At 39.5% G+C, this 19,659-nt stretch overlaps 10 protein-coding genes and 1 non-coding gene across 11 annotated transcripts; 5 read left to right on the plus strand and 6 right to left on the minus strand.

Annotated features, from left to right (window-relative positions):
* Positions 1–298: 298 nt before the first annotated feature.
* SPL2 (Spl2p) lies at positions 299–655 on the minus strand (the record flags this gene model as incomplete). Its single annotated transcript, XM_018365661.1, has 1 exon — positions 299–655. One exon carries the CDS (start codon positions 653–655, stop codon positions 299–301), a length of 357 nt encoding a protein of 118 aa, XP_018221916.1.
* Positions 656–3,047: 2,392 nt separating this feature from the next.
* DI49_2541 (uncharacterized protein) lies at positions 3,048–3,392 on the minus strand (the record flags this gene model as incomplete). The annotated part of the gene is made up of 1 exon (XM_018365662.1): positions 3,048–3,392. One exon carries the CDS (start codon positions 3,390–3,392, stop codon positions 3,048–3,050), a length of 345 nt encoding a protein of 114 aa, XP_018221917.1.
* Positions 3,393–3,805: 413 nt separating this feature from the next.
* SPS100 (Sps100p) lies at positions 3,806–4,915 on the minus strand (the record flags this gene model as incomplete). The annotated part of the gene is made up of 1 exon (XM_018365663.1): positions 3,806–4,915. The coding sequence occupies one exon, from the start codon at positions 4,913–4,915 to the stop codon at positions 3,806–3,808; it is 1,110 nt and encodes a 369-aa protein (XP_018221918.1).
* A 1,369-nt stretch (positions 4,916–6,284) lies between these two features.
* Positions 6,285–7,010, plus strand: DI49_2543 (uncharacterized protein; the record flags this gene model as incomplete). The annotated part of the gene is made up of 1 exon (XM_018365664.1): positions 6,285–7,010. The coding sequence occupies one exon, from the start codon at positions 6,285–6,287 to the stop codon at positions 7,008–7,010; it is 726 nt and encodes a 241-aa protein (XP_018221919.1).
* A 2,336-nt stretch (positions 7,011–9,346) lies between these two features.
* Positions 9,347–10,297, plus strand: CHS7 (Chs7p; the record flags this gene model as incomplete). Its single annotated transcript, XM_018365665.1, has 1 exon — positions 9,347–10,297. The coding sequence occupies one exon, from the start codon at positions 9,347–9,349 to the stop codon at positions 10,295–10,297; it is 951 nt and encodes a 316-aa protein (XP_018221920.1).
* A 1,114-nt stretch (positions 10,298–11,411) lies between these two features.
* DSE2 (Dse2p) lies at positions 11,412–12,377 on the plus strand (the record flags this gene model as incomplete). Its single annotated transcript, XM_018365666.1, has 1 exon — positions 11,412–12,377. One exon carries the CDS (start codon positions 11,412–11,414, stop codon positions 12,375–12,377), a length of 966 nt encoding a protein of 321 aa, XP_018221921.1.
* A 1,261-nt stretch (positions 12,378–13,638) lies between these two features.
* Positions 13,639–13,851, plus strand: RPC10 (DNA-directed RNA polymerase core subunit RPC10; the record flags this gene model as incomplete). The annotated part of the gene is made up of 1 exon (XM_018365667.1): positions 13,639–13,851. One exon carries the CDS (start codon positions 13,639–13,641, stop codon positions 13,849–13,851), a length of 213 nt encoding a protein of 70 aa, XP_018221922.1.
* A 347-nt stretch (positions 13,852–14,198) lies between these two features.
* On the minus strand, positions 14,199–15,146 carry DCD1 (deoxycytidine monophosphate deaminase; the record flags this gene model as incomplete). Its single annotated transcript, XM_018365668.1, has 1 exon — positions 14,199–15,146. One exon carries the CDS (start codon positions 15,144–15,146, stop codon positions 14,199–14,201), a length of 948 nt encoding a protein of 315 aa, XP_018221923.1.
* Positions 15,147–15,298: 152 nt separating this feature from the next.
* DI49_2548 lies at positions 15,299–15,403 on the minus strand. Its single transcript has 2 exons — positions 15,367–15,403; positions 15,299–15,335 (listed from the first exon to the last, which is right to left on the minus strand). It is a non-coding gene; the product is annotated as a tRNA-Pro (tRNA).
* Positions 15,404–16,693: 1,290 nt separating this feature from the next.
* On the plus strand, positions 16,694–18,118 carry CRP1 (Crp1p; the record flags this gene model as incomplete). Its single annotated transcript, XM_018365669.1, has 1 exon — positions 16,694–18,118. One exon carries the CDS (start codon positions 16,694–16,696, stop codon positions 18,116–18,118), a length of 1,425 nt encoding a protein of 474 aa, XP_018221924.1.
* Positions 18,119–18,975: 857 nt separating this feature from the next.
* MRPL6 (mitochondrial 54S ribosomal protein uL6m) lies at positions 18,976–19,620 on the minus strand (the record flags this gene model as incomplete). The annotated part of the gene is made up of 1 exon (XM_018365670.1): positions 18,976–19,620. The coding sequence occupies one exon, from the start codon at positions 19,618–19,620 to the stop codon at positions 18,976–18,978; it is 645 nt and encodes a 214-aa protein (XP_018221925.1).
* Positions 19,621–19,659: the final 39 nt, after the last annotated feature.

The following is a 19,659-nucleotide window of genomic DNA, read 5'->3' on the forward strand; positions in this document are numbered from 1 at the left end:
ATTATGGCATCCACATGAAAACCAGTCACAGAACACTCAATGAACGGTTTGCGCTTGGAACATGCAAGAAAGGGGAGGCTCCTAAACCTCAAATATACGAACCATCAGTGTATTGTTTTGTTCTACTTTTTCCTCTCAGGTTGTGCGGATCGTAAAAGAAAATGGGAAGAAAAAAAAAAAAAAGGAAAAGCACGAGCTCTCCAGCTGGGTAACGTCAGAAATGTGGTTTTTATATCAGATCGAATGCGATGCATTATGTACTGTATAGGGGAAATGTATATAGATGGGATGCAAAAAGTCAGTATTGTTCTTCGTCAGAAGAGTCGTCGAAGATGTCTTCATCGATTGCGCAGTCGTTCTCCCAGAACTGGTGCGCAAGCTTGTTCAGTGTGACGGCCATCGCGCGGTTGTGCTGCGACATGTTCGAGTCCTTCTCGTTGACGTACTCGTTGTACTGCTTGAAGGTGGACTCGCTGAGCGACTGCGATTGCGAGGCCTTGCGTGGAGTGTAGTAAGGGGCCGGGTTGAGTCTCCTGGACTCTTTCAGCCTGAGAAGGGAGGCGATCTCTTCGGAGAGCCTCCTACCTCTGTGCTGCTGCTGCTTCTGCTGCTGCTGCTGCTGTTGTTGTTCTTGCTGTGGGACTACTGTTGCCATTTTTAGTGTGCGATGCTATTGACGGGCTGCGACGGGCGACCCCCGCCCCTGTAGATATGTGTATTATGTATGCGTTATATACCTGTGTGTGTGTGTGTGTGTGTTTGTATAAGATGTCATAGTAATAGACTTAGGCACGTGGCTGCAGTGACTCCGCGTGGGGCTGTACAGCCCAGATAAGAGCGGACCACGTGGGAAAAGAGATATGGCGTGCTACGGTGGTGCGGTGCAGTAAATGAGGCGGCGCACGTGTGTGAGGAATGTTGTTATATTGGTGCTGCTGCGTTCATAACCACACGGGTCCCTGATTACAGGTTCCACGGTGTATATATGCTTCCGTGGTCTGTATTGTGTTAGGAGAGGTCAAAATCGGAATCTTAGCAGAAAGAAAGAGACAGTGTGTGCCGTGCTTGCCCAAATTGGACCCTTTTCGGTCACGTGCGCAAAAAAGACGGTAGCCGCACTTCTAGATCACACTCCACGGCGACGGTTGGCGGCAACTCGCGGGTATACCCGCGAGTTGCCGCGGATAACCGTTTTTCTTTGGGGTAAACGAACTGATAAGCGTTTAATATGTTTACACTGTATATATATATGCCATTGTATTGTGGATACATCTATGTGTTCTTGTCTAGATAAAGCGTAGAGCTGGACTCTGATCTGGGTTCTTGTGTCTCTTGTTTTGAACACGCACACACACACACACACATAAGCTCGCACTACAAAGCACAACACATAATGACTGCCGGTTCTACTGCCCCTCTCGACTATGCCTCTTTAAAGAAGAAGTTTCAGCCATTTCTTTCCAAGCGGGTGGAAAACAGGCACTTGAAAAGTTTCTGGAATCCCTCCAAACTGCCCGATGGCGTCATCGAGCTGGCTGGTGGGATGCCCCATGAAAAGTTTTTCCCGATCGAGGCCATTGACTTGAAAATATCGAAGACGCCCTTCAACGAGAACCCAAAATGGCACGACTCGTTCACCACGGCGCACTTGGACCTGGAGTCTCCCGGCGAATTGCCCATCGCCCGTTCTTTCCAGTACGCGGAAACTAGAGGTCTGCCACCGCTGCTGCATTTTACCAAAGACATGGTTGCCAGGATTAACCGCCCAGCCTTCTCCGATAAGACGGATTCAAACTGGGACGTGATCCTGTCCGGTGGCTCCAACGACTCCATGTATAAGGTCTTCGAGACCTTCTGCGATGAGACCACCACCGTGATGATTGAAGAATTCACTTTCACCCCGGCAATCTCCAACGTGGAGGCCACGGGCGCGACAGTCGTCCCCATCAAGATAAACCTCAGCGTGGACAGGCAGTCACAAGGCGTTGACGTCGACTGCCTGTCCGAGCTGCTAGAAAACTGGTCGACGGGGCCCTACAGCCACCTGAACAAGCCAAGAGTCCTCTACACCATCGCCACGGGCCAAAACCCTACGGGGATGTCTGTTCCCCAGTGGAAAAGAGAAAAAATTTACGAGTTGGCTCAGAGGCATGATTTCCTCATTGTCGAGGACGACCCCTACGGCTACTTGTATTTCCCCCCATTTGACCCGGAAAATCCATTGGACAACCCTTACCAATCCAGCAGCGTGACCACCGAACGGTACTTGAATGAATTCTTGATGAAGTCGTTTTTGACCTTGGATACCGACGCTCGTGTCATCCGTTTAGAAACTTTCTCCAAGATATTTGCTCCCGGTTTGCGGCTCTCCTTTATCGTTGCTAACAGATTCATTTTAGAAAAAGTCCTGGAGTTGGCTGACATCACCACAAGAGCTCCTAGTGGTGCTTCTCAGGCCATTGTCTATTCCACCATAAGGGCAATGGCCGAGTCCAACATGCCCTCCTCTCTTCCATTAAAAGAGCTTATGTTCGAGAGTTGGATGCAATGGATCATGCAGATCGCTTCCAAATACAATCATAGGAAAAATGTCACCTTGAAAGCTTTGTACGAAACTGAATCTTACCAAGCCGGCCAATTCAGCGTCATGGAACCCTCCGCCGGCATGTTTATCATCATCAAGATCAACTGGGCGAACCTCGGAAACCCCGAAGACATACCACAACAGATGGATAAACTGGACGAAGTCTTGGTGAAAAACGGTGTCAAACTTGTTCTTGGTTACAAAATGGCCGTTTCTTTAGAGTATTCAATGCAACATTCGGATTTCTTGAGGCTAACCATCGCTTATGCAAAAGATGATAACCAGTTGATTGAAGCCTCCAAGAGAATCGGTAACGGTATCAAAGATTTTTTTGAAAACTACCGTTAAGAAAAAAATGAACCCATGTATTTACTTGCATAACATATATAAACCATATATGAATATATATACATATATATATATATTGGAGAAAAAAAGTTGTAGTTGCATAAAGTTAACCTCTTTAGGCAACAGGATGATCACGATTCAACGCATGAACTTCTGAGTCCTTCTCTAGGTTACACTTGGCGCCAAACTTATTTTCGATATAGCTCAAACGCTCTGTTAAGCTGTCCAGAACTTGACTGTTATCAGGCAAGTCCACGGTAAAGCCCTTGATCAGGCTGTACTCATGTGTGATTTTACCGCCGATTTCTACCACGTACTTCTTTACATCTTCTATAATGGTGTTCTCCTCCTCTAGAACTGTGTCAGACTTGGGGAACGTTACGATGTATGATGATAGAGAAGATGCCTGTGCCATGGAGAATATACTAACTAATATGAGAATGAAATAACTGACCTTCATGTATGTTTTGTTTCTTCTTACACTGCAGCTAGTTCTACAGTATGTATTGCAAGATTCGTTATCCCTGTCCCATCATCGACCTTTTTCTTATATACTTTTTGCCCCTACCCCCCCTGATCTACTTTCTTTTTTTTTCCTTATTTTGGTAGCGCCCTCCTGTGTGAAACCGATTGCATAAAGAAAAGAGATATTAAATTATAAAGTCATTATTTAAAAAAACAGTGAAATTTTGTAACGAACATAAGAAAATTGAAGAGAATTGATGTACCTGTACCACCAGACGTTAACAAAAAAAAAAAAAAGATAGCAGTACTCAAAATATTAGCATCAGTAAAAAGTTATAAAAAAAGATGATCGTCTTTATTCATTTGGTGATTATGAAGCCTTTTTTGTGTTTGTTCTCTTGCTACAGTTTATTGTTGACTTGCTGGGAAAATCTTCTGTAAGTCACTGGCACTTGTAACCTTGTTGTTGATGGCGATAGACAACAAAGTTTGAGCTTGAATTGGTGATAAGTACCCGGCAGAGACTGCGCCTTGTGGGACGCTTGTGTTGCTCAAGAACCCAATACTCGAACCATCATGACTGGAAGACGCATCAATAGCATAAACAACTGGGAAGGGGACCGACGCCCATGATGTTGTAGTACTGTTACCGCTCGTACCAGAACTGATCACGACTAGACCCTGAATATTGGAGCCTAACGATTGAATCAAAGTTTGAGAGTTGCCTTCTTCGTAGATAATTGGAACCAATGGACCAGAAGATGAAGATGAAGACGAAGATGACGACCCGGCCCCCCCAGCTGCAGTAGATGAGTTAGATGCGGTAGAGGAAGAATTGCTAGAGCTGTTTGAAGCACCACCACCAGCACCACCTGAAGTACTACTGGTACCAGTGGAGCTAGATATCTGAGTGTTGGTGAAGTTAGAATACTGAAGTCTGATAGTAGAGTTACTAGCAATCAAGGTTGGTTGACATGCGTCGTAGAACCACTGAACTTGCTTTTGGCTTGAAACACCCACGGGAACGGTATATGGTGCGAAAACACCAGAGTATATAACATTATCGCTGCCAGCAACCAAAGTACCTCTACCTTGTGCTTGCGAACTGCTTAAGATTGGTACACCCCACAAGTAATTTTCAGTAATGACAATGGTCTTGGATGTATCAAAAACAATTGAGCAGAAGAAACTTAGAGTTTCAATGGATTGCCAGTTAGTAACAATAATAATACCAGAAGAAGACCCACTTTGTAAAGTCTGGTTGACTTGAGAGGCAATTTGGTAAAGTTGAGTGACATTTAATGTAGAAGTAGAATTGAATAGAGTAGTGGTGGTCACGTTAGACTGGCTACTACTGGATACAGCAGAACCTCCAGTAATGATTACTGGAACTGTACCGCCGCCAGAACTAGAACTGTTACTGGATACATTTGTAGTCTGTCTCTTGTAAAGCCCTAGTGGTGTTGCAGAAGCTGTTAAAGCAGCGAGAAAAAAGGTGAAGACTGATGTGAATTTCATGTTTTGATTGATTCCTTTGGGGAGGGAAGAAAATAAATCAAAAAATCAAAGAATAAACGAAACAACATTCATGAAGGAAGGACACGGAAACTTCTGATGCTTCATCTTTTATCCAGTTTTATAATATTTTTGACGGACAGCAATTAAGGGAATCTCTGAACCATATTTCTAAAAGGGGATACCTGAAAGCCCTTGGAAATAGGAGTGGGTAAATTTTCTTTCCCTATTTCTCAAGGATATCTATACACTTGCACAAGCAGACTGTCATCCACATCAAGGCGCATTAGGAAGCTCATCGCTAAGCCAAGACCGCTGTCGTGGTGATTTTAAATTTTGAAGGGTACATTTTAGGTCCCCAACAGGAAACTACGTCTATGCATCAACAACTTGTTGGTAGGAACTACTGCACTCCCTTTATTGTTGAGCCATTTTTTCGGGCAGATCATCGCCTTCTTCTAGCTCATAAGGCTTCCTATTTTTCACCTAACTTCCTTCGGCGCTTTTTTAAGGGATCTGCACGATGCACAGCAAAGTGACGCATACGCACCCTTAGGTTACACACGATCTTGCAGATCCCTCAAGTTTTGATGCGCCATGTTCTAAAAAATGATGTTCTATAGATGGTGTACAGAATGCAGCATTACCACCCGTTACGCCCCCGCCCCTCTTTTCATTGTCTGTAAGCCTCTTCTGGCTTTCAGGTGTGTGCTTAGTAATGAAACCACGTCATAGCGTTGGCGAGAACTGAAAAAGTAAATATGGCCCGGTTTGGAGATTTACCAGGAAACGTTTCTGCCAACTTATTCAACAAAAGAAATCCGGAGTACTTGCATCTGGCTAAGCTCATTTGTCGTCTTTGTTTACAGGTAATTGGTATGAATTTTTGGTCGATTCAGTATAAATCTCGCTTTTTTCACGCTGGTAGCGATTCTTAGGGGCCAGCTCGCCATCGTTGGTGTCTATCTCTTACAAATTGATTTTTGAGTTCATATTATATCCTAAAAATCCCTGCTTTCATACAGATGTTACCCTTACCTGTTATGCATGCGAACAAGAAGGCTGAAATTGGACAGCGCAGTTTCCAAGAGCGGTTGCAGACCACAAGGTGCAGTGACAGCAAATATTACATTGTTCCAATAAGAAGTATTACCATGGAGATCGCCTCTTTTTGCCTTCTCGTGCTCGCTTATTTAATTTGACAGGATTTTCGGATCCGGAAAGTTAGCGCTTCGCATTTAAGGAAAAGATCTCCGATAAATATATAAGTACCTTTTACTCAAATAGCCATCAATTGTTTGTAAAAACCTCTGGAGTATCCGTAACCATTGTTACTTTTTACGATTGCACTAAAAAAGACGTATTTTCATCAATGTCGTCGACCATATCAGTCAAACCAACACGCGTCACTCTAGCTCTAAACACCCTATGTCTTTTGACAAGCACATGGGGGGCTATTAGAGCTACATCTGTCATTTTACCCCCGTCTTTGGGTGAGGCTGGTCACAAGCAGTTTTTAACTGTTATATCTATTATCGCGACGATTTTTAATAATGCAGCTAATATCATTAACTATTTTATACAGAATACAAGCAGAGTCGACCCGAGCTTCAAAGAAAAGTCGGACTTTTTCAGTAGACACATTACTTTACCGGTTTCTTTGGTGATGGAATCTATTGTGGCCACCGTTTATTGGCCGTTAAGATTGTTCTTCGTCAGCTTAATTCTTCATGGCGTTGATTCTAATGCAAAGACGCCTTTACCCGTGACAGTTGATATGGCAATCCACCTATACCCCATCTTATATTTACTGGCCGATCACTACTTATCCAGATCCGGCTCAAAGTTTAAGCTATCGGATTATACTGCGTGGTTTATTGTAACCAGCCTGGCATTTTCATATTTTCAGTATCTAGCTTTCCTAATAGATCCAAAGAAAGGCCAAGCCTATCCGTATCCATTCCTAGACGTGAAAGAACCATATAAATCTGTTATTTTTATCGCGGTTTCCACCATCACGTGGGGTTATTACGTGCTTTATCAAAAATATCCTCCCAAAGATACCAAGAGGTTAATGGGCAAGGTTTATAAAAATTGAGCCATTAATCTGTGTGGCCACTAATGTTAGCTCTTAGAAAAAAGTGAACTAGATCTTTATTTTTTGCTGCCATTTGCTTAGTTGCTAGCCCTACCCTGGCCCTTTCAAAATCGATCGCTAGGGTAAGCCGGGAAGGCTAGAGGAAAAAAAACTCTCAAAATCGCAGTATAAAAGTCGCGGATTTACACATACTTAGTTTCTTCTCTAATTATTGTTATTAGTGTTTTCTTTTATGTTTTTTTAAAGAGACCAACATCATAATAATATCGCGAATGTACCACTAACATATGCAGCTTTTTCTTAAGGTTGTAGGGGAAAGCTAAATATTCTATGCTTTTCCCATTTTTAGTAGTGCTCAAGCGTAGATAGATTGAACGTTGCTGGGCGCCTGATGTTGATCATTTCGAAATGAAATATTGGGAATCAGCTGTATCTACATTTTTTTTATATACGTACTATTTACATCTTGCTTATCATAATAGTAATACGTGTATTGCTCAGAACAGAGCGTACTTACGCAACTTGCTTTTACAAGCTTTACATTCTGTATATCCGAGTGCTTGCAACGAATGGGACGGTTGGTTAAACCACCGAGTTCCAAGGGTTGTATCCTTTAAATTATTCTAGTTAAAAATTTACGCCAAATGGCAGGTTTTTTCAAATATTAAAGAGTTAAGTATGCAAAATTTACAAAGTTTCTAATGGTCAGAGTATAACTATATAGATATAATAAAACAATAAACATAACAACTCTCAGAATTGCAAAGCTTGACCCTTTTGCTTCTTTTCACCACCCAATTCGAAGTGCTTACATCTCTTCAAGGTCAATTGAGCTCTGGTCTTACATTTGACACATTCCAATCTCAAAACAACCTTCTTGGTAGTCTTGGCTTTCTTGTGGAAAACAGGCTTGGTTTGACCACCGAAACCGGCTTGTTTACGGTCATAACGTCTCTTACCTTGAGCGAACAAGGAAGCCTTACCAGCTTTGTATTGGGTAACCTTGTGTTGAGTGTGCTTACGACAGGCCTTACCCTTACAGTAGGTTTTTCTGGTCTTTGGAACGTTAACTGAATAAAAAAATACAATGATAAAAATATCAATGGCAGGGGCTTGTTAGTAACTAATCGTCCATTAAAAAATCGAGATTCTCAACGTAATCATCGCAGCTAAATCGAAGTGGTAACTCCTTGCTTTAAAACTTTCCAGTAGTTATTATTAACGTTAATTTTATGAGAGCTAGTACGCTCTACTACTCGCGTTCCTCCTTTACGTTTACAACACTACCGTAATGATAAATCCAAATGGTTCTTGATGTCCTCTAGTATATGCAATGATAAAATTACAAAACAAAGCCGAAGATAACACGCAACATTATTGGTGCATTGCAATATCATTTCGTTCAACGTGGTTTGGCATTCTAACAATTTCTGAAATATTCTCCAACAGTATGTGAATTTGTGCGGTAGTCTCTCATATCCTTAACAATAAAAATAACACAGCTCATCTATTCTCTTCGTCCACATACCCATTATTACTGATTGTTTTTTGCTTAATCTCCTCCAATATGGGTTAATATAGTGAAATTTAGCATACTAATTGAAATTTACATTAATAACTATAGATGTATCTCCGAGTGCGCCTTGACGAACTCTCCCATTTCTCGCGGCACAGAGGACCTCCTACCAGGAGGGAGCGTGGCCCACCGGAGCAGTCATACCGAGGACATCGACTAACCAAAGGGACTCTCAGGAGGAGGTCTCTCCGCCTGGCGTTAGGCGCTCTCTCACAGTGCAGTCGCGGATAGTGTCTTTTTTTTCTACCGACGCGGTTGGCGTTGAATATCCAATGTGCATTTCACCGCAAGTTTTATAGCGGTGTGGGTGTTCTCCGGATGTCCGGATGTTACAGTCCTATTTTTGTAATTTCCATTATACAATATTTTGCATACGGTGTTGATTCTGTGGTGTTCTCAAGAAAGGTTGATCCTTTGCTATTCTGTTAGGTATACTAATAACACTGAGAATGTTATGTTTTTATTATCACAAATAGTCTACTATACATTCTTGTAGTGTTGCCCGCTCCGCTTTCCTAAAACGGTTAAATATTGAAAAAGTTTCACAAGACACGAAATCAAAACGATCGATCCATTTTTAGTATAAAAATAGCATACAGCAATAGTTTATTTAAAAAAAAAGCATAACAAAGAAGCGAGGAGGCTGTACCTGGAAATCAAGAGTGATTTTGTTAAGTTGACTTGGCTTGGGACGTATATTGCTAAATAATTTTGATTAGAAAGAAGAGACTTTTCGAAAACACGAAAACTGAAATACAATATGGCATTTAGTGATTTTGCTGCCATATGCTCCAAGACTCCTCTACCGTTATGTTCTGTGATAAAATCGAAAACGCATTTGATACTATCGAACTTGACTACCATACACGATTTTAATCCATCCAATTTAAATGTTGGTGTACTGCCACGTTGTTATGCCAGATCAATTGATCTTGCCAATACGGTCATCTTTGATGTCGGGAACGCATTTATCAATATTGGTGCCTTAGGTGTCATCCTAATCATACTTTATAATATAAGACAAAAATACACTGCTATTGGCAGGTCTGAATATATGTACTTCTTCCAACTGACTTTATTATTGATCATATTTACTCTGGTAGTGGATTGTGGAGTGTCGCCTCCAGGTTCTGCGTCATATCCTTACTTCGTGGCCATACAAATAGGATTTGCTGGCGCATGTTGCTGGGCTTTATTAATAAATGGGTTTTTAGGCTTCAACATCTGGGAAGATGGGACTACAAAGTCTATGCTATTGGTTCGAGGAGCCTCCTTATTGGGATTTGTAGCTAACTTCCTAGCTTCTATTTTAACTTTCAAAGCATGGATAACTGATCACAAAGTAGCGTCGATGGATGCTTCCGGGATGATTGTCGTCGTCTATATAATCAATGCCATTTTCTTGGCGGTTTTCGTCATCTGTCAACTACTGGTTTCATTAATAGTGGTCCAAAACCTATGGGCTACAGGAGCAATTGTATTGGGGCTTTTCTTCTTTGTAGCAGGACAAGTTTTAGTTTACGCATTCTCTTCACAGATATGTGAAGGGTTCAAGCACTACTTGGATGGCTTATTCTTTGGAAGCATCTGCAATGTTTTTACATTTATGATGGTGTATAAGACTTGGGATATGACTACCGATGATGACCTGGAATTCGGTGTAAGCGTAAGCAAGGATGGCAACGTTGTGTATGATAATGGGTTCATGTAGGGCGATCCTCTTTTCTGTTAGCATATATAAAAAACATGTATATTTTTACTTTAATTCAAATACGGCAGGACTATAATAAACTGAATACTCTTACTGAGCTTTTATGGATGCTCTGATTTTTACAAAGAAGCGTACGGAAACAAACGCTCAATCCGCAGAAGACTATTGTTGCAAACTTCGATGGTCATGAGTGGGGTGTCTTCATACTCAAATTAAAAATAACGTATTCGATTAGCTAATACAACCGCGTTTACAGAGTCACCCTAAAAATCGTCGTATCATGGCTTGTTCCCCTAATCGAATAACGTAATCAAACATCTTGGCTCGGCTCCAGTGCTTCCGTAGCTTGCCTCCCATTGTTCTTTAGCCACCTTTTACCAATTTATCCTAATAGGAGATTCGTCTCTTTTTTATCAAAAAAATGCGGGTTCGAACATATCCGCTGGTTTCTTTTTTGTTTACACTTTTGACCGAATGTAAACAAAGAAACTGCGAAAAGTAAATAAACTATTTGAAAAAAAAAAAAGAGAGCAGCTATGGTTGAGGTTGATAGCTGTAAGACTAAAGAGGAGGGAGTCGAATATCTGTGAGAGTCCTTCCAGATAAATGACGAGCAGTAAGTAGTTCTTTTCGGGTTTATGAAAACACAAACACGAAACAACCAGCAACTTCTTGGCTGCTCCTTAAAGCCAAACATCCTTCCAAAAGATGACAAAATACTACTTCTCACCTACTTGGTATATAAGGAAGAAAGTCATTCAACTTGTTTCACCCATTCTTCCTCTTAAGCTTATTATGTTATCGGATAGATCTAAATAACCAACTATCGTTTTTCCTCATAAGTAGACAGCACTACTGAACAAAAGAAACTTCATTGATTAAGCACTTTCGAAACTCCAACTAAAATCCTTCATTTAAGCGTAATTATTTTTGATTTTTTCATCACAATTTTAAGCTAGCCCCAGTCATTCCTTACTATATTTTATTATAAGCCCTCTTTTGTAGTGCTAACTCCAGTCATTCCTTACTACCTTTTATTCATATAAATCTCTTTCAAAGAGTTAAAACAAACCGCTCCTTTAAATTAATTATTTTACGCACACAACAAAACGCAATGAATTTCAATTTTATTACAATCGTTAATATTTTATTTTTTCTATTCTCCTTAACCGATGCCAACAACAACGGGGAAGCAGTCAAACTCTTTACTTCCAATGGCGTTGTCTACAGTTATGCTGTCTACACCAAAACACTTGCGCCTGCAAGAGTTGTGGTCAAAACAATTTCCTATACAACTACCAGAGTATATCCAGTCACTTTGGCAAATTCAGTTGTCTCTTCTACCACTGAAAAAATAACAGAGGTTTCAACAATATCAACTTCGGAACAATCCAGTGCCACTCAAACAGATCCAGTAGTTACTTCCTCTAGTGAATCTGCCCTTATTCCATCAACTTCTTTTGATTCTTTGGCTTCTTCTACTTCCACATCTTCTGTCGAATCATCGCAAAATATTCAATTATCAAGTGCACTTGCCACTACATCGCCTTCCTTTTCTAGCTCCTCTTCCTCACCATCTTTCACAGGATCATCCTCTTCTCCTTCATCGATTTTTGTGTCATCGTCCTTCTCCTCTTCATCATCGGATTATTCCTCATTGCCATCTTCCTCTTCCTCGGCATCATACGTTTCCACTATTATTACTTTGGAGTCATCAAGCTCAGAGTACGAAAACACTCAGTCCACTTCTAGCTCAAGGATGGCGTCATCTTCTTCAGCTATACCGCCCTCCACATCCGTCGTCGAATCGACTCAAACAGAGTCTTTCTCAACGAGAACTACTTCCACATTGACACCATCCTCCAAGGTAAGCGCGATTTCTAGAACAACGACATCTGCGCCAGCGCAATCTTCTTCTGTTCAGTCGATATCTGTCTCGAGCTCAGAAGGCACTTGTTATGTATATTATGATGACGATGATTACTATAGTACTGTCTACCTGACCAACCCAACTCAATCTGTTGATGCGGCCACTACAATAACGAGTACGAACACAATATATGCCACTGTTACCATTTAGTGCCTAAGCATGTTAATGGTGCGTTGCCTTTTTATTTTGTTTTTCTACAAACGTATTTTTCTCACGACTTTCAATCATAGAAAGTAAAGACAGTATTATTTATTCTTTCGTTTTCAGAACGCTGTGACTACCAAATGTCCTATGGACTGTTGTTGCAACAGAGTTTTTTAGCCTTTTCTATCTCATTTTTTTCATGATCTTTTCATTTTGTAATTTTAATTATTACTTACATTATATAATATAACTCGATATTTTCAAGTTCAACCTAGAAAGATCCGTATTTTAATTGAAAGTTAACAGATTAGATTACTTTGATAGAATGATCTTTTCACAAGATTGATACAAAGCTTCGTTGACATATTGGGCACCATGAACTCCTTTTTTCCTTTCACATATGCTGGTCCGCATGTGCACACTTGGATACACTTCTCGATACAAGGGACAGGATATGATATCATTGATAAATGATATATATATATATAAAGTCGTTATTGCACTTGAATTGTTCACCACGTTGCCGCTGAAAATTGTCGACTTCGCTGACCTGCTTTCAATTGTATTTGAAAGCAACTATTTTCTTCAAAGAAAAAAAAATATAGGAAATACAAACAATTAACAAGGGGTTTACTCTTCCATCAAGTTTTTTTTTTCAGAGCAGAAGCTTCCTTTCACTTCAGGTATCTATAAATAAGAAACTTAGCCGCCATCATTAGCGTTTTATTTTCTTTTTTTTCAATATTGAAACACAAATTTCTTCCGTGAACTCTAGTTGATGTTTTGCTCTTGAACTCTCATTTGCAGTCAAATTTATTCGAGACCAAGACTTTGCGGATCAAGATGCAAGAAATTAACGATCGTTTTTTTATGTCAAAAAGATACATGAGCAAAGCAAGAACCAAAGAGGCAGAACGTTGTTTTTATAAAAGCTGGGTTTCGTTTGTGATTTGATTTGCTCTACTGTAATCCTTCATCACTATCATACAGATACCTCAAACTTTCCAGTGTTACTAATAAGGACTCTGCGAATAAGTGTCATTCGGAACCATAACTAGACGGTGTCGCAAAAGTACGTTTCTACGGTAAATCAATTACTATCCCGTAAAACATGATCTTACATTGATTTTTTGTTTTTTCTATTCTTTGTCATCTAGAATAAAATTTTAAAAATGAATAATTTAAGAATGGCATCATAAGTCAAGTCATCGACTAGTTTCATTTACTTTTATAGTGTAAGTCTCCAATAACTAAACTATATTAAGCCATGTCTCGCGAAGGGTTCCAAATTCCAACAAATTTAGATGCTGCTGCCGCAGGTACCTCCCAATCCAGAACCGCTACTTTGAAATATATTTGCGCTGAATGTTCTAGTAAATTATCCTTGTCTAGAACTGATCCAGTCCGTTGTAAGGATTGTGGTCACAGAATCTTGTTAAAAGCTAGAACCAAGAGACTGGTTCAATTTGAGGCAAGGTAAAGCGAGTAAGACTATGAAACCATGCATAAGTTGGCGGGGCAAATAATACGAAATGAAGTTTGTTTATCAGAACCCGTCTTTTCGAATATACAAACGGGCACTTAAGTCATATGTTTCCGTGGTATTTTTTTTTTCCAAATGTACTGTAGTTTTTAAGGGGAGAATAAATACTAAATACCAAATTACATAAATAAATATACATAATTATACACAAATATAACAGTATAAAAGAAAGGCATTCAATGGCTAATGATGTTTTTGGTTTTGTGTGATATACCACGAAATGTTGTAATGTTCGTATGTCTATAAATGTTATGTTACTTCCAATAGAAGAGCACCGCTAATTATCAAACCATCACTATCCTTGGTTCTTCCATGAAACTAAATTGTCGAACAGTGATTCCTGCATTTCTCAAGACTTTGAAGCTTTCTTCGTCCATTCTGTATGTTTGGCTATAAACCACTTCGCTGATTCCTGTCTGAACGATCTTTACGGAGCATGTTAGGCAGGGACAAGTATCACAATATAAAGTCGCATTTTGACCTACACGGTCCYTACCGGCTTCTAGTAACGCATTTTCTTCTGCATGTAGACAGAGACAAGTGTGTAAGTTTTTGGAGTCACCATCATTGCAACGTGGACAACCCCCGTTGAAACAATTTGTCAAATGACGGGGCGTCCCATTATAACCAGTGGCAATAACTCTGCACTCCCTTACGATTACACAACCGACTCTACGCTTCATGCAATTAGAACGAGATGCCGCTAATGTGGCCAGCTTCATGAAATAGCTATCCCAACTAGGTCTCATTGGTGGGACCATTTCTGTATTTGCTTGTTTGCCGTTATTAAGAATCTTAAATTGGATGGTAATACTATCAATTAAGTTTTGCTTAATTTGGTCACGGTCTTTATTGACTATTTTAAACTTCAAATGCGATCTCTCCCTTAACTTGATACCATCAGCTTGAAAATCATGTTCGTCAATGGCTTGAACTATTTGCTCCAGTGACAAATTTTCCACTTTATTCAGTGTCCTGTATAATTTAACTCTTGTAGTGATCGAAGCATCGATGGAAAGGTGAACAAAAAAAGGCCGTTTCTCCAGTTTCTCCAGTAATGATAATGTTTCTAGAGGCACGACCAAGTTTCTTGTGTAATTTTTGGTCGCATAGTCTAAAATATCATCAGGATTGTCACGATGATTGAGTAATTCAAAATCAAAATTATTGGCTAATATCTTAATCACGTCTTCGCACCCACAAAACTTTGTACCGCTCACTCCGACAAGCATATCTGTTCTATGTACGAATGTCTATGGGCTTTAAATCAGCTTTAGGAAAAAAAACCACGACGCAAATATGAAGCATTACAGGTGTTCTAATTCTCGAGATTTGCCTAAGGTATTATTAACGCGTTCATCGTATTTTTCAAATACAAAAAAATGGGGCGAGCTGGGAATTGAACCCAGGGCCTCTCGCATGCTTTGCATATCTGCTGTTAAACAGGTAATTGCCCAAAGCGAGAATCATACCACTAGACCACACGCCCATAATATTACGTTGCAACAATCTCTCAGAAGAAACGTCACATTACCAGGTCAGAACTTTCTCGATGACAGGTTCCTCTGGTCATGCCACACAATTTGCACAATTAGAAAATATTGCCCAGATGTTGGAAATTAGTAGTTAAATAATAATCAAGAAGAAGCAGTTCTTTCTTAAAGTATAAAAGAGGTATCTAAAACGCATGCTGATTGGTTGTACGAAACCCAATGGTAAAAGCATAGTTCACACCTGAATTACAAGGTATCGGGTTAATTCACCTCCATATGTATTAATTGCAAATAGTTTACAATTAATAGAACTTTTACCTTATCTTTGACAGTTACCAGATTTGGATATTCGTATATGATTCAGTTAGTATCATGTACGAATAAAAACGAAAATAATAAATCATGCATTCTAACGTATACGAATAAATATATTTCTGAAATTATATATTTAACAGAGCGTTTACGGCAGGCGCGACGACATATGCACAGGCTCCCAAGTTTGATATCGATATAGTTCTCGTTCAGAAAGGCAGTCATTACTCATTGATTCCTAATATAACAGATTGGGGAGTTTACTTATGTTACTAGGTGGTAAGAGATGGCGTAAATTACAAGATTTGTAAACAAGATTCAAGCAGCCACTAGGTCTAATGAAAGTTAAAGCGTGAGGATTGATAATTTAAGCAGATCAATAAACGATAACATATGAAAAGAGGATAAAAGGATTTATATTAGTACGCATTACTGCCGATTATCATTCGTGGATTCCTAAATCCATCAAGAGAATTTCTAAAAACTTCCCATACCTGATATCGTTACATTTAAAAGAAATGAAATACCGAAATGTGTCGTGACCTTTACAGGTCAACAACACAGATAGTTCCATTACTTAATACAAAAAGGGGGCAGGGGGTACGTCTTAGCAGATCAGTAACGCTTTCGCTTATTTTAGCTACAGCACGTGGGAAATAGAGACATGGTCTGTGATCGATTCATAAGCCTCTTGCGTAATCAGTCAGCTTAAGTAGAGCAGCACTGCTAGAATTGCAGAGTTGATGAATGTTCTACCGAGTTCTTTAGGCTAGGTAAGGTACTATTTTAAGAAACTGTATTACCCGACTGGCAGAAAGTGGCGTTGTCCAAATTGTTGAAACTCAATCTCATCGCCAAGTAAACATCACCACCGACAAGGATAAGAAGGCCCGTACCATTTTTTGTTATTGAGTTTGTGATTCTCTTGAACAAACGACATCAAGATCGCGACAAATTTGAACTTGATAATAGATATGAGCAACGATCTCGTGTTTGACTACACTTTTAGCTGGCCTGCTGGCCCCAAAGACGTTATTTTAACAGGGACGTTTGATGAGTGGAGAGGAACTTTGCCCCTGGTGAAAACTGCCCGGGGCGATTTCGAAATTACTATGCCAGTCAGATTGGCTAGTAAAAACGATAAGTTCCAATTTAAGTTTATTGTGGACGGAGTTTGGTGTGTTAGTGATTCGTTTGGAAAGGAGCATGTCAGTGAGGGAATTGAAAACAATTTCATTCAAATTACTGACTTGGTCGAAACGCAAGAAGTTGTTGGCGCTAGTAGAATTCCAGAGGCTGGCGGTCTGCTATGTGGTAAGCCTGCTCGTGTTGCGGGGCCCCCTTCCACTAGTAATAGAAAGAAGGGTAAAAGAAACAACAAAAAGAGAAGATCTAAGTTAAAGAAGAAAACCAACAAGAATAACAAGACATCTAATGAGAGTCAGGAAGGTGATGAAGAAGAAAAGGAAGACGAAGACGGTTTAGCTGGAACCACTACAGAAGATGTCACAGGTACCTCGAGGGAAGAAACACCGGTGGCGGAACCACTAGATGCCGCCAGTGAAAATCCAGGTGACTTTCATATCCTTCCAATTGACCAAAATGCAAACACTGCTTCATTAGAGAATTTTATAGGTGGCCCAGGTCCTGTTCTTGTCTCCAATCCAAATGAAATCAAAGAGTTCAGCGAAATTAGAAACGTCGATGCCAAGGAATTGAACGAAAGGCTAAACAAGAAGGAGCCTGTCGTTGAGCCTGCTGTTGAACCTATTATTGGAGAGCCAGTTGTGGAAAACATTACTGAACTTCCTTTAGCAGACGAGCCAAGTGAAGAAACTAAGGAAATTGCTCCTAAAGTGGACGAGCCTGCTTCTGAATTAGAAACAATCACACCTGTCATAAATGAAGCTGAAGCCCAACCTGTTCCAGAAACGCAGGAATCTATCGCTGAACCACCAAAAATTGAACCAGTGGGTAAGACCGTCCAACCCGAATTGGTGGAAAAGCGTGAACCTACCGGTGCTGCGTTAGACACTTCTAAAGAAGCAGAAAGTAAGGTCAAACAAGAAGAAACTCATACTCTAGACCCAACTGTTAAGAAGGACTCGAAGCAGGCCATGGGAGAAAAAGCTGAAGTTAAAGCTAGGAGATCACCAGCAGCTTCTGAAGAAAAAGATAAAAAGAAAAAGAGACATGAAGAGAAGGTCTCTAAAGAGATCAAAAGATCTGAATCCACTAAGGAAAAGAAGCATTCTACTAAAGAGCCTAAAAAACAACTTTCTACAAAAGTTCCAAAGAAGCAAACAGCTTCTCCTCTGACGTCCACATCTGAAGACTCGAAGAAGAAGAAAACTGGGCTCTTCGGCAAATTTAAGAAGCTATTTAAATGTTCCAATTGAATAATCATTTTCAAAGTTGCCAAAATGAAAAAATTACTGAAAAAAAAGTAAAAAGAAAAACCAATTAATAATGGTAACGATGGTACTAATAATATTATTAGTAATAATGATAATAATAAATAATAATAATATCGCCAATAATATCGCCAATAATAATACCAATAATAATACCAATAATATGTTGATGATATTAATAATAGTAATAACAGTAATAATGATAATGTATGATTTGATTTCCAGGTTGTAATACTTTACTTTTATTTTCACTTTTGTTTCTTTCATGGTTTTCCAATGGTCTGAATCTTCTCAGTCTTTATTAATAAAGAAGCGGTCGTAGTGAACATGATGAGCTATTTTTCAATTTGGAACAAGTTGTGGTTTTGAATATGCAGCTGTACTTTTAGGTATCCTTGTATTATAAATGATCTGGTTGCTTTTTTGTAAAAGGAAGTGAAGCCTTAGTGCAGTTTTGTTTTTTTATCCGAGATGCTACATATTAATCTAAATATCTAATAATTAATTTCAATTTCAACTACACCAGTAGTATTTTGTTCCTTTATTTTACACTTTTTTTTTAAGCATATCTCCGAACGACAAAACATAAAATAAATAATAAATCTTTAGCCAAGCAGATCTTAAAACAGCAAAAAACAATGTAACTCGTTACACACAGAAGTTTCTTTAACTACACTTCAACGTATTCAGGATGACCGCTTTTCAAAGAATATTCATAATTTATTTTCTTAATTACATAGGATATTTACAAGGTACTCCCTATAAAGTATATGAAAAAAAATAGATATACATGTCATACAAATATTTCAGTGAGGAATTGAAAAACAAATAGAATTACCTTATTATTTGATTTTCTTATCTTTTAATTTTATTGTTTCGCCATTAACATAAATACCTTTACCTTTATATGGTTCTGGTGGATGGAACTTCCTCAATTTCGCAGCAAAGAGAAGAACTTGCTGTTTGTCACACCCTTCTATGATCAGAGATGTAGGAGCAGGTGATTTGACAACAATATTTTCAGGAACGTCCAATCCCTGTTTAATAGACGCACCCACCTTTATATTAACAAACCTCCCATCGTTTTCCAATTGGGCCCTGTACCCTGTTCCTACGAATCTGAGGACGGCAAGATGCCCTTCAGTAACACCAATGATGTGGTTATTTATAAGTGACCTTACCGTACCCCACATGGAACGCTGGTACTTATCCTCTGCATTTTGAATCACAACATTTATTTTACCGTGCTTTTCATCCCTGTCCAACTGCAAGAAATCAGGGACTTCAATGGATAGTTTCCCTTTGGGACCCTCTACAGTAATGTTCTGTGATATATTCAATGAAGCTCTTCCCTTTCTAATAATCCTTGGTATAGACAGTGTACTCATGGAAACCTGAACTTCTGGCGATGTGTAAAGCGGTAGTGACCCCACATGGGAGCGTAATAATTTAGTCTGCGACAGTAATCTCTTTTGAATAAATGACATAGGCTTACCTCTATCCTTTAACAAGGGCTCTACTCACCT

This window comes from Saccharomyces eubayanus, chromosome XV, assembly GCF_001298625.1.
Source record: "Saccharomyces eubayanus strain FM1318 chromosome XV, whole genome shotgun sequence".
Taxonomy (NCBI): Eukaryota; Fungi; Ascomycota; class Saccharomycetes; order Saccharomycetales; family Saccharomycetaceae; genus Saccharomyces; species Saccharomyces eubayanus.